This window comes from Molothrus aeneus, chromosome 11 (genome assembly GCF_037042795.1).
Source record: "Molothrus aeneus isolate 106 chromosome 11, BPBGC_Maene_1.0, whole genome shotgun sequence".
Lineage (NCBI taxonomy): Eukaryota > Metazoa > Chordata > Aves > Passeriformes > Icteridae > Molothrus > Molothrus aeneus.
This window is the reverse complement of record NC_089656.1, coordinates 2,973,671-2,998,195: the sequence shown is the minus strand read 5'-3', so window position 1 is coordinate 2,998,195 and position 24,525 is coordinate 2,973,671. Positions and strand designations below refer to the sequence as shown.

Here is a 24,525-nt window from a genome sequence, read left to right as displayed (position 1 = left end):
CTTGCTGCATTGCACACACAGCCACATGAAGATTTACTCCAAGAACTTTTCAAATCCACTCTACAATTTCCTCCATGAACAAATCTCTGCCCTGCCTGGAGTCTTTGCCAGCCTCCCCAGACTGGGCAAGGCTCAGCTGCAGAGACTTGCAGGACTGGAACATCAGGAACTGCCCCAGTGCCTGCAGAGCTGCACGAGGCTTCGAGCTGCAGAGAGAGAGAGCCAAGTTATCTGTGTTACCAGGCTAATGCACACACCACAGTCATTCACCTCAATATGGAATATGGAAAGTTAAATCAGAAATTTGCTAGTTGAAAAAAAGATACAAAACAGGCAGCAAATGTCAGGGTGAAAAAACCATGATTGGACACCAGAATAGGAACTGTAAACCAGCCTGGCCAAACCTCAAAATCAGAAACCCCATCAGCACTGCCTAAGTTTTGATTTTATGGTTAGACTCACTTCTAAAAGTTACTAAAGCTGTACCTAAAAAATCTACAAATACAGAAAAGTAGTTGCAGCAACTGGGAATCATAGAAGAAGCTGCTACAAGCTCTAATGTACCAAGAAGAAACAGATCAGTTGTAAACCTTTGAAGCCATCCCAGGCTGAGCCTTTCAAAGTCCCAAATCAAGTTCCAAGATGCTCAGTGGGCTGTGCAGCAGTGCTGTGGCCCAACTGTTCCACTTCCAAGGGTGAATGCCAGTTCAGCATGGTGACAGGAAAGCTGTGACTTACAACTTGAGAACTCCCTGAACATGTCTGCTGGAAGTTGCTATGATTTGTATATTTTATTATATATTTTACCCTGCAAAGTAGTTATTCTGAACTTACCAGAGGCAGAATTTTACCTATGTCTTTAACATTACAATTATCAGCATTTTCTCAAAGCCATTCATCACTCAGTGGCTGTTGAATAATTTTTGAGTTACAGGAGAACTGAGCAATGGAAAAAAAAATCCCAAAGCTGATGGTACACCAAAACAAGGCTCACAAGCTAGGAAGCACCATTTGTTCAGGTCTCTTGGCTTCCAGACAAGAGGAGACATGAGGGAAGATGATCTTTCAAATTCCACCACAGACCATCCAGCCTGTATGCTTCAGTGAGAAAGCATCCAAACCAAATGGGACATCTGGGAGATATTTTGGCTCTTATCAGGAATTCTCTTCCATTTAACTTCAGTTGGGAACATATCCATTAGCTAAAATGTTGCCCAAGACATGGAAATAGCCAAAATATTGTAGTTATACTGAGAAAATAATGGGAGCTTGAGAAGAGCCCAGTTTCATATATTTGCTTGCCAGGCAAAATAAATGGTGAAGCACATTTATATCAAATCAAATAAAATGTTTGACAGCTACTATCTTTTCCTGTTGACTAACCAGAAAAAAAATTTGTAAAAGGAGGTTCCTTATGAAAAGCACATTTATTTTACACTGAAATTAGATAGTAAATTGAAAAAGATACTACAAGTGCATTCTAGTTTGTTCTCAACTGCATGTACAAAATTACCTGTCTGATAGTGTAGTCTTAAAAGGGTCACATACAGAAACAACTCCTTAATGTTATTTGGATTGTTATCAAATGCAGCAGCAATATAAACAAATTAAATGCAGAAATGAAAACAGGCCTACAGGCATCTTGATCTATAGCTTACCTCTTCAGAGTTGTTTAAAACCAGAACAACATATCCAATAATATCATAAACATTCACCAAACCCTATCACATTTCCCTTTTAGATGAATTAAGTGCTGCACATGTAGCAGACTGTGCATGTCATCATTACATATACATTGCATATACTTTACATTTCATATGACAAAACTGTGAGTTCAGTTTTCTGCTGAATGATGAAAAACTTCATTCTAAAAATACCCTTTTCACCACTCCTTTTGCAGCAAGAAATCAATTGTGAATTGCTGATTTCAATGAGATGATAAGGCTGAGGCTGTCAGGTTTCTGAGGCATTTGAAAGGGATGCTGAACAGAGGAGTGTTGCTGACCAAAGACAGACATTAGGTTTTATGTCAAACTGTTCATTGATTTAGCTTAGAGCTGAGGAGGCCAGCTCAATCTCTTTCAAAGCCTTCTGAGAGAAAGCTAATCTTGCTTTGTGTCCTTTTGTTGTGAGCAAAAGCAACAAACACCTTCATTTCATGGTGAAAATGCGTGATGTATAAAGCAGATTTAACAGCCAGAAGACCTGAGCACCCCATGAAAACTCCATGCTACTGTTTCAATTTATTTTCTAGAATGACCAGGAAGCCATACCATAAGTAAAAGATGCATAGCAAAAATAGTCTTAACTTCTTGGAATTATGGACATAGCTCTCCCAGTGGAGGCTTCAGTTCTGTGTGTACACACAATCTTTCCTACAAAACATATTGCAAAATACTGTAAACATTACTAACTAAAACTGAACAGTGCAGAATATAAGAAAAATCAGATAACATGCCAGTTGTTCTACTGACAGAATGCCTTGCTTATGAACCAGTAATCCAACATTAGCCAACAGCATTGGAATACAAGGTTCCTTCTGCCTGCTTTATAAGCCACCCTCAAAAATAACTAACAGCATTTAATTACTTTCACAGGGAAAAACATAAACCCACAAGTTTAAATCATTTTGCACATAAACCCGTATCATAGTCAAAAAGCAGGAGAGATGTGTGTGACATGCCACAGCACTGCAGAAAGGCTTGGCTGGACATGCCCCTCCTCACAGCAGCTCCCCAGCCCTTCCCAGCAAGTCCCTGCAGCATTCTGCCATGTACAACCCAACTGGGCTCTGCTCCCCGTGCAGGAACCCAGGAGAGAAGTTTGGAGGAAATATTTCAAGTCCTGTCAATTTTAAAGCGAATACAGGTTTGTAAGTCAATGCTGGAACTGAAACACAACGTGATGCACAAAAGCTCCTTTCCCCTCCTTTCCCTCTGAAACAAAACACATGAGTAAGACATGGCTGTGTTACTTTCACAGAATATTGGCACTACAAAATGCAGATTTATAGTTACATTTTTTGCTTTCAAGCCAAGAAAAATAGTATGCATTTTGATATTGATTTTAGCTTTCTTAACCTTTGCCTGTGAAGCACCATGAACACTTTGCGTAACACTTTCAATTTGAACACTGTGGACTATAAAAAGTCATAGCTCTCTTCTTCATAAAGTCACTGTATACCATTTTTCAAAAATAAAGCATCATCTTCCTTTAAGCATGTGTTTTACTTTTATAGGCTTGCTGACACTTTTATTGTCAAATAATTTGAAACTGCCAGGCAATGAAGCAAATTATGGCCAATATCACAATGGGAAGCAATACTTTATTTGGGATATCTGAGCCATGTGGATGAATTGTTATGATCCAAGCACCAACCCAACCCAAAGACAAGCTCTCGCAGGCATTTTTTGGGAAGCCTACATCTACTCCCACGAGCTAACACATAAAGCTGTCACCTTCCTGCTCCACAGAGCTGCTTCATCTGCACACTCAGAACTGGATCTCCTCATGAGGGTTATAAAAGAATTACTCTTGTGCAGCTCTTAACGTGGCAGAGCAATGACTGGGGTGAAACCCAGGTGGATGTCCTTGTGCAATGCACCCCAACCCAGTGTCCTACTGAGCATCACCCACCTGCAGCCCACCTTCTCCCCAGTCTGTTCTCAGGACAAAATCTTCCCTTCCCCTGGCTGGGTTTGCAACACTAGCAATTAGAAAACTGATATTGCCCTATCTTACCGTGCCCTCCTCACTCCTCAGGTTAAACAGGTGTGAAAACTGAAGCACTTTACTCAGCAACATTTACTGAGGTTTAGGGGTTTGAGCCATTACTAACCAACACACCTGTGAGCAGCCACACAGATGAACTGGTGCCAGCCAGGCTTAGGACAGCAGGAATAAAGGTAAACACAGTTTTGTCTTCCTCTTACTGCCATAAAAGCAAGTCATCCCCAGCTGGAGGTTTATGCTGTGTGATCTCAGCATACTCTGCTCTGAGTTCACAGAGAGCACTCTGTGCTTTACACCTCATGCAGCAATTAAATCCTTAAGTATTCACATACAAAATCCAACTGTTTGTTTGGTTAAACACTTCTAAGGCAATTTCAAGCTTAAGGGAACTAGGTATCAGCATTTCTATGAGATATGTTTTGGAAACAGGCCAGCTGATGTGGAAATAGGGTGGTTTAATAGGAGACCACAAGAATGAATTAATGTAAATGATATCACAAGGGAGAAAACAGAGAGATAAGTGACACGTACTCTTCGGTACACTTGCATCTTGACTAGCCAAGAATTATCAATTAAAAAAGCAACACCAGGTAAGATAAGATCACAAACCCTAAGAGAGAATTGGGACAGCATAGTGTATAGTCCTACCATGGTCAGGAAGAGGTTTTTTGAGAAAAGCCTTGCTGTTACCAGCTTCCATCTGACATAGCAGACAAGGAACTTGTACTGGCTCTGTCTTGAAGCCAGACTTGGCTCACTGGTTTAAGCCAGCTTTTTGTCATCAGCAGCAGTGGAGTCAAGAATAACCTTTCAAAAGTGTTGGAGAATACTTTTTATGTAGGAAATTTGATTCTGAGTATTCACAAGAAATCAAGTTTTTGTTGAAGCCTCCTGTTCAAAAGGAGAGGCTGTGGCCTCTCAGACCTTCAGATCCATTCCTCCCATAGGATATGAAACCTAAATCTCACTGGATTTACCAAATGAGCTGCATGAAAGAGCTGGTTCAGTAAACACCCATGTACACTAGTAAGATTGCCATTTTCATCCACAAGCTAAGGAGGAGTCCCTTGCTTACAGCATTTATGTCTTGAATAAATCTAAGATGAGATCCTTAAGTTTCTGCACTAAAACAATCAATTTCCATGACCAAATATAAGCCCTCTTATATCCCCATGCAGTTTGCATTAATGCCTTCTGAAAAATGTTAAGTTTGCCCAGAGCAAAGAGCCAAAAAATCTTCAGCCTGGCTTGTTCAGAGATAAATTCACTCCAAGTGCCATTCTCAGGGTTTCAGCAGAGGGATGTTTCTGATACAGAGGGGCTACACACAAATCACAAGTACTGGGAACACCATGCTGGGCTGGGGGAAGGAGCCATGAGGGTTCCACAAGATGCAGAAGGTAGCTGAAAACCTCAGCCAGGTCCCTGCTGACAGTGTGCCAGAGAGCAGGAGAGCAGGGGAAGTTCTGATGGAAGGGTCACCTATCTGACTTGTCTTTTTGCTGAATGGATGATTTCTTTTTTCTGTCTTTACTGCCCTAATTATTATCCCTTTTTAACAGACATATTTACTAAGCCTCTCAACTCACTCTCTTCAGCAGTACTCTCTTTAGCACAGTATTCCTTCTCTTTAGCAGAGACAATTTGCTGAAAAATCAGCAGGGGTGGCAGCAAACCCCAAGTTCTGGCTAGTTTCCATCCATTAGGAGCCTCCCCACTGGAAAAGCAGTATCTGGGGCATTGATGGCTGCAGCTGACTTGCTCCAACAAGGAGCTGCAGGGAAGAGAGGGGAGCATCCAGGGAGAAACCTGCATTGGCAGCTGACTGCTTCCCAATCAACACAGCAGTAAAGCTCACTGGCTCTTCACCAGAATGTGTCTCACCTGACAGCACAGTAAGAACAGCACAGCTCCATTTGCAAGTCACTAAATGGCTGCAGTTGACTAAACCAGTCCATTTCTGGATGTCTGCTGAGAAGTGGAAGGTACTGAAAGTGAATTGGAAAAGTTTGATACTTCCAAAACAGGCCATGATTCTTGGGTGCTGGCATGCAGAACTACAAGCCTGCAGCTTGTAGCAGCTGTGTCTGGGCACTCTGACCTGTGCTGCCCTGACAAACAACCACTGGAGAGCAGCTGAACAGGTGAAGGGGCAGATGTTACTTCATGATCTCTCTGTAAATATTGTCACGTTTCCTTACGTGTGTGGCCATGCTTACACACATGTGCCCACCAAAGTAAAATACTTCCAATGTCTTTCCATGATGAAAACTGGGCCAGTGTCCAATGGCACAGGTTCACTTAGTTTTTTTGAAAGCCTATGGTTTTTTATTGATTGGTCAAGCAACCTCCAAATTATCAGTTCTCCAATGGAACACAACAGACAGGAGTTTTAGAATAGTCTACAGAAGCTGACAATTGAATGAAAAACCCCTGAGAAGACAGCTGCTAGCCTTTCCATGGACATGTCCAAGAGTTCAAGCCAAGGGCACAGCAGTGAAGGTAGCAACCAGTATTTCCAAAAAGGAGGCTGCCTATTCCCCAGCTGAGCAGGTTGTTCTGCTGTAAGAACATTTCTTTGCTGTTTGAAGGAAACACCCACTCCTCATGGCAGCACCTGTAGTGGACTGTAGGCAACTGCAATGAGGAACAGAATTGAGCCCTGGTGTGGAGCAGAGCAGGACTCCCCCTGAGGCTCTGCCAGCCTGTGCCCCTGCCCTGGGGAATGAGATCCCCTGGACAGACACAAGGGAAGAACTAACACTGACCTGCTACAAGGGCTGGGAATTACCTCTGCTTCAGGGGCAGCACACAGAGGTTGTGCTGGGGACTTGGAGTGGTTTAGAAGCCAGGCAGACTCCCACTAAAATTGCATTTTGACCTACTCAATTGACTTCCCCACACCAATGAGAAAGATTTTGCTACTGAATTCCATCCAGCACAAGCAACATCCATCAAGAGTACTTCTATCACACTGCATGTGTGTTAGTGCTAAAGACCACCACAAAAAGTAGATTACAAGTCCAGAATATGCTGGGAATGCTATGCTAAAGCTATGACAGATGAAACTCACAGTTAACAATTAAAAAGACATTTCACATACATTGTGAAATGTATGTGAAAGACAAAAGACATTTCACATTATAGACAGCAAAAATTAGAAGGCAGACCATAATACAGCCCTTAAAGGAAAGATAAAATTTGTTACAGCAAACACACTACTAATACTTAGTGATCTGAGCTTTGGTGAATAGGCTTATTCTTATTTCTGACAGTAAGCAACCTCACAGCCTGAATTAACCAGTACTAACAGAAGCCATTCAATTACAGCAAAATTATTGTTAATTCTAGCAAATACATTTCTCTATTTTTAATCAAATTCAATTTTTCTGAATTAGCATAAAATTAATATAATCCATAGGTACAACAAAATGAAAAATACCTACACTTGATGAAAACAGTAAATATTAATCAAACCAGAGGAATCAGGCCAAAGGAATTATTTCAGAAATGGATAGCCAGGTAATTTTGCAATCAACCAGTAAGTAGCAGCAATGTACTTTGTATTATTATTAGAAACAAAACCATTACTACCAACAAGCTGTTTCAAAACTGCAGACTGAAAAGTTAAAGCTAACCATAATTTTTGCATATTATTACAGCACTGAACTTCAAAATGCATAAAAGTGCACAAGGCCAAATGAAAATACTGGTCCCACCCACATAAAATGGTTGAGCATTTACATCTGACACATGAACATCCTGAGATCTTACAAACAGTGCTTTCAAGAAGTAATAAATACAATATTTTGTACCATAGGATAGATGGTTTTAATAGCAGACACTGAAGGACTTGGGTTGGAAAAAGAAAGACTTCTATTATCTGATGGAAAAAGAGGGTCAGCTCCTGCTTTTTAAATACAATATTGCCCCCACCTGGACAAATGAGTTCTGGTTCTAGGTTGATATTATTGTACAACTTGATAAAATACTGAGAATTCAAAAAAAAAGTTTGGAAAAAAAAATACAGCAAACTTTGATACCATCCTTTCTGGTACACCTTTTTCAAGCTCACCTAAATCTTTTCTTGATTTATTGAAAATTTTCCAATATTTTCCTGAAATGAATGACAGCCTGAAAGTATTTTCCTGAAATAATGGCTCAGTACTCACAGAAAGTCTTACATTTACTCATTCTTCCAGAGAAGAGAATAGTGCATTTTCTACAAATAAAACTGTGTAATATTACAATAAATATGTGAATATAGTTTCAATGCAATAGGTATGCTGCACATGCATAGTGTCTGCATAATAAAAGATAAATACACATGGATTATACATGAATTGACAAATCTTTTGTTATAGAAAACTGTGTATTATGCTTTGAGGTCAAAGAATTAAAATCATCAAAGTAATTTTTTATTTTAGCTGATAGAAGGCTTAGCCATGAACAACTGAATCTGGCAGGCTCTTGCAAGAAGCAACTTTCTCCTGTGGTATTCTTCACAGAATGGGCTGATTTGGAAGGGATCCAAAAGGATCAGCCAGTGCAGCTCCTGCCCCTGCCCAGACCCCAGCAATCCCCCCAGGGCATCCCTGGAGTCCAAGCACTCCTGGAGCTCCGGCAGCCTCCAGTGCCCATTCCCTGGGAGCATGGGCAGTGCCAGCACCTCTGGGGGAAGCAGAACCTTGCCCTGATCTCCAACCTAACCCTAACACACACCCTGGAGTGACCAGCCACTCCAGGGAGCTTAAAACCTGTCCTTTGGCCCTTTTCAGCCATTAAAAATAAGCACCCCAAACACTGAACATCTTCCCTCTCTGCTTCATCCAGAACAACCTTTCCCAACCACCTGTACCTGCAGCCAGGAAAAACTCCTTGTGATGAACAAAGCCTCTGAAATGACAATAGGAGAGTGCTAGGAGGATCTTTTGAGAGCACCACAGGTAATAATACAAAGAAAACACCAAAAGCTACATCCAAGTGCCAGATGGAAGGAAACAAACCCAAGTTTGACAGTTGAGCAGAATGCAGTGCTCCCAGAGGGCTGCTGAGTGTTTGCTCTGGCAAGTGCAGGACGTTTCCAATATGAAAACCTGGGCAAAGCTCCCTTCTTGGCACAGCTCTTCTTCTAGTGCCCCCTGCTGTCAGCATTATGCTGATGATTTAAATTTGCACTGGGATATTAAGGAAAGAAGTAGAAACAAAAATCTGCCTCAGAATTAAACCATTCAGATAAAAGCTTTTTGCAGTGCTAGACAGTTTTCCATATCCCCAGCTCCAACATTTGATTCAGGAAATAGCCATGCTTGTTAATACATGCAAGACACACTTAAATCATTTGACATTATGCAAAACTTGTACTTTTATGACAGATGTGTTTGGTTTTGTGACACTAACGAAGTTTTCTGGTACCTGAATGCAATAAAACTATTTCCAGGTAAAATTTGTTTTAGTGTCACCCACAGCAGTGATGGCACATCATGGGAACAGCAGTGAGAGACATTCTGCTTCACCAAGGACACTGTACTCTGCCCAGAGCTGTCATTGAAATCTAGAAAATATTGCAATGAAATAAGTAATCAATAAGCAATTATGTGAATGTTAAAATAAAAAGTCAAATAAAATGAAAGCCATCATCTGATTATCCAACCTGCTTTGTTTAAACTTCTAAAAGCTAGTTTTATTTTATAAATAATAGATAGCCCCACTGTGAATACAAGGTTAATGGATTCTCTCCTAGGTCTGCTACACTTCCCAAGCAGTTGATGCTGGTTGTGCCCCCCTGATTTATGCTTTCACCCAGCCTTCTCCATAAATCCCACTGTGCCCTGGCTCCAGGGAGGAGCAGGATCCCCCTGCAGCTGCCCCAGCCCAGGTGAGTGCCTGTATTCCTTGGGGTGGGGAGCAGCAGGGTCTGCTCTTCATTAACACTGTAACTTAGGAGGATGTTTCAAAATGTTTGGGGTTTTTTTTGTTTGTATGTTCTTTAGCAGAATATACAATTATTTTCATTATTTTGGAAAGCCAAAATGGACCTACTAATCCCCAGAATATCAGTAAATGCTTGAAGGTCAATGAACCTGCATATGAGAATTGTTTACAAAGTGCTGAATTTTCACTGAGGTATATTTGTCAGATGCCACAAAAATACCAAGACCTGCAACCCATGACACCTGCAGGAAAGCACTTCAGGTAACAGCTGTATCTATTTCAGTTACATCTGATTTCAGTTAAATCAGGCTGATTTTCTTACATTTCTATTATTTAAGTGTAAGCCTCATCATGAAGAATCAATGTTTATTTTAAGATCACAGAAACATTTTTTATTTGCCAAACATTGCAGGAGCCCTGCTGATCAACTGCAACAGAACAATCAACTCCTGCCATGTGTTTGGCACATGGCAGTGCCAAGAAACCACAAAGTCAGGCTGCCAGAGCCACCAGGCTGCAAATCAAATGCAATAAACTCCAATTTTACTCAGAAACTTCTCAAATCAAAACATAAAATATACACTTCAGGTTTCTAGAACAAGCCAGCAGACCACAGGGGTGAGCAGAGACATCTGCCCTGCCCCTTCCTGATGCTCATTGCTGTCCCCTCCCTGCCCTCTCTCCCCAGCCATGGTGGGACACTGGCAGGGCAAGGGCAGAAAGGAGGACTCCAGGCAATTTTCTTCCATTATTTTTAAGGAAGCTTGCATTTCCCAGGTGGCAGATGCTGATTTGTTGAGCCAACTCTTTTCATAGAAGCACACTGGCTCTGACTGAACTGGATGCTGTTTCCCAGGGTCAGGTCATCACTTCCAGCCAAAGTCAGGGATCAGTTTAGGAGAGCTGAAAGCAGAGTTCCCACCCCCCAAAGGGCCCTGGAACCAATTCTGACCCAGCATCCTCCTGCAGTGTGAACAAAAGCCAGCTGCTCATGAGACACTTGCCCAGGAGAAGGAGCCATATGGGGCTGCCATTCTCTGAGCACGACTCCCAGGGGCACATTTGCTCTTGATTTGTGCCTCAAGGACTCAGATCTTTACTCCTTCAATTTATTTGGGTTATTGTCCTCTTGAGTAGCAACTTTCAATTTCATTCTACTCCTCACCAAATTTTGAAAGACCTTTGGCTTTCCAAAATGCTGGAAGCCTCTTGTGTGCAAGGCAGGAGACTGCAAACTACAACAAGTATTTAGCTTGTGACTCCACTCTCCCTACTACCAAATGCAGTTCCAGCCTCAGTAGAGAAACAAAAGGGTCTTGGCATCCAATTAGTAATGCAACACCTGGAGAGGATGCAGTGAACCTCAGTCCAGGGCTCAGCTCCAATCCAAGCTGTCAGAGCTTGAAGATGACAGAAGAAAATCAGGATTTGTGAACAGCCTGGCCATACATCACCACTGCCAGCTGTGATTTGCTGCATTCCAAGCAGAAGATGTTATTTAAAGTTAATAGTGAGTAAATGGGCCAAGTGCCTACAATGGTGACTCATTTATCTGACCACAGAGACAAGAGACACCTGCTTAGGGAAAGTGTTTGGTCTAGAGCAAATTGATAATTTCCATGTTCACCACAGAATGCTATAGTACATGAATCATTTATACAAAACACCGACTTGCTGCTATAGCAATATTTGCTTTTAATATCCATACCAGTTAAATATCTGTATCCTGAACACCTAAACCTCCCTAAAAATACTGATTTCTTTCTCTGTCAATCACAGTGCTTTGTGTTAGATAGCTATTTCAATATTTAACAGATTGAAAAGGATAGCCCTGCTTAGCAAGACAATGTGTATTACCAAAAAGTGTCAGAATTTCCCTTTGTTTTGCACTGGGATCTTTTAGTGCAGAAGCTGTACCTATAAAAAGTGTGGATTATGATGGACTATCAGAGATGCAATTCCATACCAGCTTCTTACAGAAGCAATAAACCCACTTGATAGAGGTTAATTTAAGAAAAAACATCATAAAGCCAGGCTTTTCTAAACCTTCCACAGCTTTTGACAAAGAAGTCAGAATAACAGCCTTAATAAAGATATAAAAATGCAATAGCACAAGTATTTTGGCCTATGATCTTCTTTTAACAACTAAATCCTTGTTACTTACACTTTTTAAAAAGCCAGTAATGCATGCACTTAAGCATTTCACAGGAGCAAAGCCCTAGTTTTCCAAATGTGTTTTTTCTAATATTCAGGTGCTTAGTTGACTTATTTATGATACTTACTGCACTTCTTTGTACATAAAAAAACTGAGCTGCACATATCTGCAAAACCCATGAATGTTATTCATATCCACTAAGTAATGTTAAGAAAAAGACATGAAATTCTACAGAATAATTTATTAAAAATCATACCAAATACCCAATCTCCCACTTCTATTACACACAACTCTATGAATAGTTAGATTAATGTTATGCCAAAATGCTGGCAGAAACAGAAATAACCCTTGAAATACTCTTACCTCTTTTTCATCAAAAATTAAGTCTATTTTTTCCCCATGTTCAGGGCTTCCTAAGACTATCCAACAGAGGGCTCCCCATAGCTATTAAAAAGCTTAATTGAAAGCCAATATACAAATGCTAATATACACAGACAAATCAGCACACTGTCATTTTAATGCCTCCTCTGTATGCACACACACACACCCTTCCACACCCAAATTAGACATTTGTGAAGTCCCACAGTGAAACCACTCTGAATTTGTATGCTGCTCATGCATGCTACACCTCAAGACTTTTTCTGAATCATTATTTTTAACTCTGGAAAATGAGTGTGTGTTTTTAAATTGTCTTTACAGAAATTAAATCACTTTTTCTTATTATTGTATTATTCTCCCTTGAGATAAACACTAAGAAGCCAGTGTGGAGCAGAGTCTGCTCTGTGAGTGCCAGCCAGGGAAGGGCAGTGGCTGGAGCTCCTGTGTCACATTCACATCCTCTGGAAAATCCCTTTGCCCAGGGTTTGTCTCCTGGGAAGCTGAGAAGCCTCAGAGAAAAGGAAAACAATTCTGATCTCATTTGCTTCTCCTGTGCTGTGCTCATGTGGAATGTGTTTGGAGATTGTTCACCCCCAGGTGATTGTTCCATTGCATTCTGCTGGGAGCTGTTTTCACTCTTTGGCCAATCAGGGCCAAGCTGTGTCGGGACTCTGGAGAGAGTCAGGAGTTTTCATTATTATCTTTTTAGCATTCTGTAAGGATCCTTTCTGTATTTCAGTATAGTTTAGTTTAGCATTCTTTAATATAATAGAGTATCAAAATAATAAATCAGCCTTCTGAGAACATGGAGTCAGATCCATCACTCCTCCCTGCCACAGGGCACCCTGCAAATACAACACTGCTGCATCTGGAGCAGCCCATGCTGACACCACCTGCACCTGAAAACATCTTCACCAAGAGCAAGAGGTTATTCCAGACCCTGTTAAACCTTGCTCTCTTTGTTGAGGCACAGGTGCTGCTCAGGAGTTTTGAAACCCTGAAGTGATTGATGCATGTGGTAGTTATGGTTTCCTGACACTGACATACCTGAGGCTGATAAAACCCAAACGTATTTTAAAGACGTTTGCAGTACTGCAGGAAAGAAGGGTTTGCAAAGAGTCTTGTATGAACTCTTGTGGTTTAAGACAGACTGCAGCCACCCACTAAATTGTCCTTGGAGACTGTAAGTGAAAGATTCCTGCACACAGCCTTCATCCTGAGGTCTGCCTCATCATTTAAAGACCTCAGTTTTAAATATGAGATATGATGATGCACTGTAGCATATCTTCTCTCAGTAGCACATGCTGAGATTTCCTGTATGCTACACACCTTCCTTTTGAAATTTAATTGAATGACACAGCTGATACACTTTTATGTTGGTATGTCCTTCCTGATCAAGAAATGCTCATAGCATATTATCTACTCAAACACAACATAATCTCAAATCAAAACTATTGCCCTGCAATAAATTAACTTTAGTATTTGATGGGTTTAGTAAGATATTAACCACAGATGAAGGTAATACATAAACTATTGTACAAGAAGCTTTTAAAAAAGTTTTTATAGTATTATAAAGAAATTAATTCACTGTACAGCACCTGAAGATATGCCTGGAACTTTAAGCCAACAGGGCATATTTTTTAACTTCTGAGATTCAATTTGTTTTCCATAATAGGTTTTGAGCTTATCAATGATAATACTAATTTGCTTTTCCTCATGTATTTACATTCCACTGTGAAAATACACACCTACACTCCTCCTGCACAGGCTACAAAGGGCAGGGCAGTGGCTGGAGCCTGGCAGGTGCTCATGTGTCACATTCACATTCTCTGAAAAATCCCTTTGCCTCATATATATAATATATAATTCTATACAATTCCTCCACTGCATGTCAGTGATCAACTTCTCCAAAACTAGGTTTGCATTTTTATAAACAAAGGCTTTTTGACCCATGTCTTTGGAGCTGAAGTGTGAAAGTTATGACTTTATATATTACACATCAGACAAATAGGCAAATAGTATTTCAATTTATGGGAATGTATTTGGTGCTTCCATTCACTCTGCTCTCACCTGCAGTGATACTGCAAAGCATGTGGACATGGAGTACACATAGAGAAAACTTTATGGGATTTGCAGCTGCATTACACATCACTAAACTCTAAGCAAATCTTTATAGGGAGTTTTTGGCACATCACAGAACTAGAAGCACCCTTCCCTGACTTGAACTGTGTTTGATCTCTTCACACATTTTAATCTCTATATCTTGTGGGGTGTCTGTGTGCACACAGGCATTTTTAAGATCTAATCCATTTTGCAATTTGAGGCAGTCCTCTAAAATTAGCCAACACTCTCCACTCCACCACCAGAGCTGAGGTTTGGATCTGAGGTCCAAAGCAAACTCAAATGATGAATTTTCTAACTGCCCTTGTACTTGGAATACAGCAATTTCTTAAACTCAATTCTAAGTGTCTCTGGTTCAGAAGTGTTTGAAACAATATCTCCTCCCTTTCAACTGGAGATGCAGATGTACAGGACCTTTGGAAGAAACCAGAATAATCTGGCATGCAAAGCTCCCTTTTATTTTAAAGCTTTAGACTTTTTATCAGTATGCAGTTATCCTTTTTCTAAAAATGGAAAATATCCTTTTTCCTGTATGGAAACAGCAGTAACAAAACAAAAATACCAAACAAACTGTAACCCTTTACTTACCATAGGTCTCCATCTTCAATAGTTTTATCATTTGGGGCTCCAGCATGGCCATAGTGCAAAACAGATGAGTTCTCCCCACTGATGGGCAAACAGAAAATTAGCACAATTAGTGGAAGAAGAAACATTAACACACACATTCATGTGACATAAGAAGGAATTCTGTAAGCATCAAGGCATTCACATAAAAGGCAGCCTGTGAGAGCTGTCCCAGTCCCTGCCTGCTGTGGCTGCAGCAGCCACCCCAGCACTCGTGCAGCAGAGTTGGGCATGGCTCAGGAATTCTGCTACTCTGGCTGTAGGACAGGACCTGGCTGCAGAAGGAACATGGCATGGCTCATATCAACATCTCCTTTGTCCAGGACAGTGTAAAGGAAAGAATTATGTGCAAGTAATTTTTCAATTTATACCCATTTTGTTATTTTCTGATGAGCTTTTTTTTGGTTTTTTTTTTTTTTTAATTACTTAGTGCTGTTTTTCCCTATTCAAGGTTAAGCAGTCTGAGGCATAAAACAAACCAACTTCCCCTGCAGTAAAATCTGACATTTGAAACACTCTAGGAATCAGTGGGACAGAAGGAATTGAGCTGTCTGAGGGAACAGCTCCAGCTCCCCCCTGGCATGGCCACAGCTGGGCTCTGCTGGAGGGATGCACTGCTTGGGGAACACTCCCAGCTCACAATGCCAGCAGCAGGAGCAGGGATGAAAACTGTCACTCTCTTCTTACCTGCTGTTGAAAAATCACATTACAAAGAAAAGATATTTGTTCCTGTAAACCTTTCAGAGTAAACTGCTGATTCACAAGAATGAAACAGCTCCAGAGAAGGATGGACACTTGTTCTGAAGTTCCATGATCCACTCAGTGACCTACATTTGGCCTTGGCATCCTCTCTTGCCTACTGATATTCCTCTGGGTCTATAAAATGTCAGTTTAAAAGGCTGATAAAGATCTCAAGCTCTACCTATTTTTCTTTTACTGCTCTCTTCAGATAGATGCTCTCGTTTTTTCTCTTCACAAAGCTGCAAGGATTACATCACATCCAAAAATACCCATGTTGGGACAGGGTTACTGCAGCTTCTCTCCAGCCCTTCCAGCTCACCTGCCAGTCTGTACCCCAGCTTTAATCAGAACCTTTCCCTGGTCACCCTGCTCAAATTTGGTTCTTTCAAGCAGTGGTGCTGGAACAGCTTTGTATCTTGGATGTCAGGAATCTGAGGCTCAATTTCAATCAATCTTTTGTTGTGTCTGGAGTAAATGTGACATCTGACATACTTCTCATCTTAGACTTCTGATGTGTGCAATTACAAAAACAGTAAGCATGCACTGTATCCAAAAAGATATTACCTTCAAGACACATTAAGTACTTGTGATATTAGATATTTAACAGATCATCAGTCATACAGATAATTTCATAAACAATGATTATGGAGTAGAAAGTAGTAAGTTTCTGCAGGCTCCCTATCTAAATGGCTGGACTGTGTCCCTGGAAGTATTTAATAATGCATGTAGCTGTGGCACCTGGGGACACAGTTTAGCAGTGAAGTTGGCAGTGCTGGGTTAATGGATGGACTGCATGATCTCAGAGGGCTCTTACAGCCTGAATGTGTTAAGACAGGAAGTATTTATTGTTAAGTACTTTTAACTATGCAATAAGACAGTGAAAGGTGATATTTCAGAATCACAGGGATGATTTTCTGATACAAAGTGTACTGCATAAAATTATACACACTCCAAACAGAAAAATTAGAAAAGATAAAAGTTGTTAAACCAAGAGTTAAAAGCCCTAAGAACTAAGGCTGCAACACATTCATTTTGTGATGCTGGTCCAATGGCTTAAGCACAGTTTCACAACTGGCTGGATGCTTTTTCCTTGCTGCATGCTGGACTTGAGAACCTCTGCAGCTGTGCAGATAGCTAAAAATGGACCCAGAAAGCCTGTATACAATATGAAGACAGATATAAACTTCTTCCTGAGATGTTCTGTCTCCTGGGCACTGTTGGAATATTTTCCACACCAGGACACTTTCAAAATTAGTTTGCTCTATCTGAAGAAAAGATCTGTAATAGAGCAATGGAGTGCAATGGAAAGCAAAGGTGTCTGTGGCAGGCAGGGTGAGCAGTGGGAGCTGTGCTCCAGCTGAGCTCTCCCAGCAGGGGACAGGGGAGCAGAGCTCCTGCCCCTGCCCTGCTCTGTCAGCAGCACCCCTGCCTCAGGAGCTGCTTCCCACGTGCAGGGCTAAAACCCTGGGAGGATGGCATGTGGAAGGAACTGGAATGACCTTGCATAACACTGTTTGCTGTTCAAGGTAAAACACAGGAAACAATAAAAAGCACCAACTGTGGAAGAGGTTTTACAGAGACTTCTGTGAGCCAGAGAGAAGTTTGATGAGAGGATCCATGCTTACCCCTGAAAGAATTTTCTATCAAGGTCATTGACATAGAAACCAAGAAAGAAAAAAGGATAAATAAGAGAAACCTGCAACTAACTATTCCAGTAAGCACTTTTTTGTCTCTTCTGACCAATGAGTAAAGTGTAAACTTATGAGCTTTGAAAGAATGTATAAAAAGATGCATGCTAGAATAAAAACAGCTTGAAGCCTTCTGAAAATGGGGTGTGTTGCTTTGTATTGTCTCCATCTCAACAGCTGGCATGCACATCCATACTCCACAGCAGTTTGCCAGGATTTCAGCTGCAGATACTATTCCTTATCTCCCTCCAATACTGGGGATGAAGTAGGAGAATCAAACAGCACATGCATATATTTATATATAAAAATATATATAAAAATATATATAAAAATATATATAAAAATATATATAAAAATATATATAAAAATATATATAAAAATATATATAAAAATATATATATATTTTTTTTTAATTATCATGAACCTTAAGGGCATGAGTCCATGCTTATGTATGTGCAGATAGCTCATTTACTTACCAAGATGTGCTGGCACCCTCAATGACAAACACCACACCAGTGCATAAATAAGTCATATACTCAAATTTGACAACTGTACAAATGCTTTCAACAAAACACATTGCAGATACAAAGATGAGGGGTTTCTTTTGCACATTTTAATGTAAAGGTTTTAGTTTACAAAATATTTCTGTTAGGCTCAGCACCAACTGTGAGGGGAGCTGCATGAAGGATCTGTTTTTCAGCACCGTTGGTGAAGCGTTAAGCAGGCACAATCTTTCTTGGCATTGGAGGCTCCTGATCTGTCAGGCACATCTTGGCTCTGTCACACACAGGGGATCACAGCACAGAGAGCACAGTTGGTGCTGAAGACCAGATCTGCACACCATCTGCATTCCAGGGATTTATTGGCATGAGCAGGTCTGCTCCCCTGGCTGGCTCTGGGCAGACACCCTGGGCTCACCACCCATTAGCAACCAGGCAGAGCCAACCTGCTCTTGAAAGCTCCCCAAGTGCTTTTCCCCCAAAACCAAACCAGCATGTGCACTGAAGGACTGACCCCTGGCTCTGAGCAGGCCCTGCAGCTGAGGATGAGTGGGAGAGCTTGACTCAGACATGCACTACTGACCCAAATTAAGACAGACATATGGAAACCTCCAGTGGGATCCTGTAAGAGCACATCCAATCTCCCCTGCAGGCTGCATCTTTACCCCTGTCCTGAGATGAAGGCAGGAAGATACTTCTGGAGCAATGCTGCAGAAATGATGTGTACCCACAAGGTAAATGCTACCGTTAGCCAGAAATTGTTCACACTGATTCAGTAAGCCTTTCAAGGTGGCTTTAAAACAAGTCAAATAAAACCCCAAGCCACTGGCAAAGCACAGAATTTACAGAATGACCAGGCTGGAAGAGACCTTCAAGAGCATGGAGTCCAACCCAGCCCCAACACCTCACCTAAACCCTGGCACCCAGTGCCACATCCAGGCTTTGTTAAACACACCCAGGCATGGGGACTCCACCACCTCCCTGGGCAGAACATTCCAGAACTTTATCAATCAAGCAAATGAAAGCAAATGAGCCTTCATGTAGAAGCTACTTCCTTCTTTCCAAGAGGCAACAGTTGCAAGGTCCAGCACTGGAGTGCCAAGTTGCAGTTTATGATGAAATGCTGTGGGAGGTGAGGATCACTGGCTTTCCTGCCTTCTTTTGGTCAGCACCTCTGAAAATCACCACACATGAGGATGCCAATGCTCACCTTCAGGCAGCCAACCTCAAAAATCCTCCAAGAGGTTCCTGTGTATCCATTTTTATTCCTTTAATAACTTGCTTCTAACTGGTGTCAAAGACATGTTTGTTCCAGAAAGAATTGCACAAAGCAGCAGAAGAGCTGCAAATTAACACCACTGAGAATGCAAAACGTAGCAAGAGATTCTGATTACTAGCAAAGGAAAACAATCCCCCAAGATGCATTTGAGATCAGAAAGCATCCTGAAAACAAATCATTAGAAGAAAGAAGAGAAATGTCAGCAATATTTTAAGAACAGGACTATGCTGAGCATCCAGCAAATATTCATTTAGCAGCTCTTCAAGAATGTAACAGTGCACAGGGACAGCAATAACTAAATGCACCCATCACATGACAAGTGATTTATTTCTGTACTGAAATATTGTATTGATTACTCCTGATTTTCAGCTTAATCAGCATATTAAAAAAACAAACAAACAAACTTGTTTTTTATTTAAAAGGATTATTCTTTTCTATGGAAAATATTATCAGGCCTCTAATCTAAAAAGGAAAGATCCTGTCAAAATATGCCCATTTTAAGTGTTCAGGAAAATATAAAATTCAGCATGAATAGAATAAAACATTCAAAAATCTTAATTGCAAAAGCTATTTTTAGCTGTAAATGTAGTTAAGTGAAATATTTACAATGCATGACATTTTCACAGCATTAAAAAATGTCTATTATTTTTGCCATTATTATGTTAATTGAATTAATTCATTTATTAGGAGCTAGCTTAAAACTGTTAATATTATTCATTCTTACTTCATCACTCATAGTCAGAACATAGAATACAAAGACCTTTGCCTGTAAATTGCTATCTCATGTAACTATATTTTTTAAATCAGGTTTGGCTGTACTAATAGTGGTAGGATACAATGGCAGCTGCTAATAAAAAAATGGTTTTTTGGATATGGCATTCCAAGGACAGCCCTTCTCTGTGATTTAAATCCTTCAATAGCTCAGAGGCAACTCTAATTCCACGCCCATCCCTGCAGAGCAGGACAGGGCACCCAGGGAGCTCCTGTGGGCACCCAGTTCCGAGCTGCTGTTGGAGCTTTCCTCCTCCTGGGGGTGATGCAGGTCCTGGGTTTGCAGTCCTGTAGAGAGTTCAGCCTGTCCCCACCACACAAACCCTGACCAGACATTTCTGTAGCTTTAGCAAAGTGATTTGGCCACCAGCACCCAAACACAGGTTCTGATCCACTCCAAGTGAGTGTGAAGTCTGCATGGCTTTGAAAATCACATCATCACTGTCTGTGACAAAAGCTTAGAGATGGAGTCTCATTTCACTGGGATGTTAATTCTCAAGTTATACAATGGTACTTAAACCAGGAAACTTTTCAGACAATTTAGATACACAATTTGCCATAAAACCGCTCATGCTCCTGCTGCAATTTTGCATATAAATTGGAAAATTGCATTTACAAATAAGCAATTGAGTAAACTGCAGAAAGAAGTGAAGGTGCTAATTGTTCTTATTACCTTCAAAGCAACATAGAATTATTGTCATTAACATAAAAATTATCTTTTGTAAGTGTATGTGACTTCAGTGTAGGGCAAATACTTCTGAGTAGCAGCAGAACAAGTGGAACATATATACCAACATATATGGCTCATTTCACTGTCATACATCTCTGATTAGATTAATTCCACTAAGTAAGATTAATCTCTGCATGAAGCACACAGCTGTTCTTCAGCATGTGTGCCACACTGTTCTCTTGTGCATTTCTACAACTGCAGGGAGAACTTTTATACTACTTTCCCAAATACAGTAACCTTCAACACTAGCTGTTCAGCAAGAAGCAGAGAGAGCAAAAAATTCCAAATTCCAAGAAGATTAGTTTAACTGTTTCCTAATCTTTGAGACAAAGAATTTAGAGGACGATAAGAAATGCTTAAGGTGTATTTCAAAGAAAGTATTTCTGAGCAACAGAGAATAGCTGTAAAGCCCCTCTCCATGGTGCTATTTAACAAAAAAAGCCAAGTGCAGCACAGGGGTGAGCATAAACAGGATCTTGGCAGCAGCAGGAGCAGCCATTGGGGAACCTCTGGAGTGCAGCAAACTCTATTACCACGTTATGTCTTCAGGAGACACAGGTAACCACCTACCTCTCTTTGTCTTTTCCAGTGCAAACAGGTCAGAACTCACTCTGGTGCCATTTGCAAACACATGGCATGCCTAAAAGGACCAATTTTACAAACATCCAGGGGGAAGCTGACTATAAAGCCTGCAGAGTTCAGTGTAAATCATCCTCTTACCTGCCACAGATGCAAGTGTAGGAGGTGTGGCGCATGCCACCTCGAGTGTAGCAGTAGTGCTGGAACAGGCTGCAAAGAAACAAAGGTGGTGATTATTGATTTCTGTAAAATCACCCCAAGACAGGTAGAAAAACAAGTTCTGCTTGAGTACAGCTGTGTTGGTGTAAGTCCCCAATCTCTGCCTATTTGTGCTCAGCTGAACACTCCAAGTGCCCCACGTGCACAGCTCAGCAGCCCTGCAGAGCTGCAGGTGAGTTCCACAGAGCCATTAAGCAGCTCTGCAGCAGAGGAGAGGCCTCCAGTGCAGCTCAGTGACCTCAAATGGCAATTGCTTTCCTTACAGCTCCACACCAAAAGGGAAATTACTGTTGGCAAGAGACTTCATCTGACCACAGAACAAACAGGATGGTAACAGGCAAAAATGCTGAAGCTGGTAAAGCTGGCCAAACTCTCCAAAGTGGAACTGAGAAAATCACTGCATTGCTGCATTTCAGGCACACAATCACATCCATGATCACCTTTTCAATCCTGCTACCCTCCATCTATGTCATGTAGAGTCAGGAAAAGTGAAGTCCACCCAGCCCTTCACAGAGGAAGGAGCTTGCCAGACTGGTCAAAGCCCTCAAAAATAATTTCAGCAGAAGTCCTCTCCATTTACCACCTCACAGACACCTTGTGGTGGAAACTGAATTAAATATCCCCTAACCCTAATTTGCATCTGACTGTGATGCTCACTCTCCAGACAAGGCAGCAGAGCTCTCCCCTCACATAAACCACGTCCTTTCTGCATCACATTCCACCTGGGCTGGAATGGACACCCTCATGTTTTCTTGTCTGTAGCACAACAGACACAGAGAAAACATAAGGCTTACTCAATTTCAGATCGTGGTACCTAAATGCCTCTATGATCTTTCCCTGTCCAAACATGGGGAAAAAAATTAACACAAACTCAATCCCAAGAGCAAGAAGATCTTGTGGTAACATGAGGCCAAGTGTCCTGCAGCCTATAAAGGACAGTACAACACAGCATTGCTTGCTTTTGTGTGTGCTTGGGGCAGGGAAGGGCAGGCAGAGCAGCCTGTGGAACTCCTCTTTCACTGCCATCCTGCTGGAGGAGCTGTTTGGCCTTAAAAAGCATTACAATATTTTCATCTTCACTGTCAAAGTCCCCTTCAGATGAGGGCAGATTTGCCCAAAGCACAATTAATATAGGATTAGGTGCTTTACAAGCTAAGCACATATCATGGATCCTTTTATTCTTTTTGAAATATGCTCTAGTTACAATCCAATTCCCTGTAATACTGAATGAATTCCAAAACCTCATTTCTTGTAATACTGAAATAATTTCATCAGCATAGAATGATAATGGTGCTATTCAAAGAATAGAGATGTTGTGATTTTGTCCTTCTTCAGCAGTGAGCCACAGAACACAATTCAAATTCAAAAGACATTAAAGACATTACATGCTTGTAAATCTAAACTGGATTTTAAAATTACACAAAATTACAGTATTTAAAGAGAAACAAAAGAAAACATACAAATTAATCACATATGAAAAAAGAAAAGCCTCCATTTAGAGACTCAGTGGAGGGACACCCTGTTTACAAGATCTCTCTTCTGTTCAAAATACTGTGGTGGTTTACAAGGTAGAAAACACTAAGTTTGTTTTGGCCCACAAATGAATGATGGCAATGAGGAGGTCAAATGCCAGAGAAGCTAAGGAGAAACTCTGACATGGTGAGAACCCAGCGGAGATATCACTAAACTGAGCTGATAAAATGTATCACCTAAGCTGTCATTTCTTCTGACACAGACGTAATTTCACAGAAATGGACATTTCATATGGAAACATTTGCTTGCAGGCAGGCTTTACTCTCTGAGACAAGACACTGTACAGAAACATTCTGCACAATAAATCTACTGTTATATATGTATAGTTACACTTTAGGAAGCAACTTTTAGAGTATTTTATTGACCCTTCACCTTAAATGACTGAATAAACTATGTCCTCTAGACAGCAACTTTCAGTAACCTTAAAAAGAGCTTAAAAATGAAATGTAAAAATGAAATATGAAGGTCCTAAATATCTTTTCATCATCAGTGATGCAGGATAGCAAGGTTTATTTTTCCATATGATAACTGATCATATATTCATAGTTGCAATTAATATGAAACTATGCAGCCAGTAATGGCAGTCACCTCTTGCAGAACTCCCTGACTAGCAGTAAAAAACAATAAATAAATTAAGACATGCATTGTGTAATCCAGCTGTTGTCTGAACTTTGTTTCTCTTTTCATTAAACATCATGGACTTCCTTTTAAGACCAAGAAAGAAGGGGCCATCTGTGTGATTGAGCTGATGATGGTACAACTTTGCCAGGTGATGAGTTTCCTGCTAGTAAAACTACTCACATCACTTTTTTGAATTTACTTTTTCAGGGTATGACTTCATGCAATTGGGAAAAAAATCCAAAATTGCCATCAGAGACAGCCAACATCCTTGTATGATATGGCACAGATAAATGACAAAGAAGATGACAAAGGCTGGCTTTTCAAAGCTAGAAAGAATATATGTAGAATTAGAGAAGTACCAGGACTTTGAAGGCAAAGTCTCAGCTCCACTGAAGCTAATGCAGATTCTGTACTTGACTTATCACACTAAGATTTCACTTTCTACACTCTGCAGGAATCTTCATCCATAAGAGCAACAGGAAAGTACAGAGGCTGAAATAGTTGGATGGAATATAATTTAATCTGGCACTCTGCATCCATTGCAAACATTGCATCCTGAGCTCCTCCTGGTGGTTTGGATTGGAGGATATGTGTGTTCAGTCAGTTTTATGTTGGTGCTGGGTGCTTTACCCTGAGCTTCTAACGCCACCAGCAGAGGTACAGAAATGAAGCAGCTCTTGCTCTTCTCCTTGCACAGGATTCAAAGTTCATGCCATGTTTATTTGGGCAGTATTTCTGCAGAGGGTGTGTGTATCACCTCCCATGGAAGGATGGCCTCAGTGGTGTACACAGACCAACCACTGTGACATTGTCACATGTCACCTGTAAATGCAGAAAGCTTTGCTAGAGCTGGCATGTGTAGTAAACCCTATAGATTTAGGAAAAGCACCATGGAGGATATGAACAATAGGAATGCTGAA

The 24,525-nt window shown here is 40.9% G+C and overlaps 1 protein-coding gene across 2 annotated transcripts in view; it reads right to left on the bottom strand.

Annotated features, from left to right (window-relative positions):
* Nucleotides 1-24,525, bottom strand: part of PEPD (peptidase D) — a 151,234-nt gene that overhangs the window by 40,680 nt on the left and 86,029 nt on the right. For both annotated transcript variants that reach the window (XM_066557774.1, XM_066557773.1), the window contains 2 exons: nucleotides 21,374-21,442; nucleotides 14,909-14,986 (listed from right to left, as the gene is read on the bottom strand). In XM_066557774.1, the coding sequence (XP_066413871.1) occupies nucleotides 14,909-14,986; nucleotides 21,374-21,442 (147 nt within the window). The remainder of the gene's footprint in view (nucleotides 1-14,908; nucleotides 14,987-21,373; nucleotides 21,443-24,525) is intronic.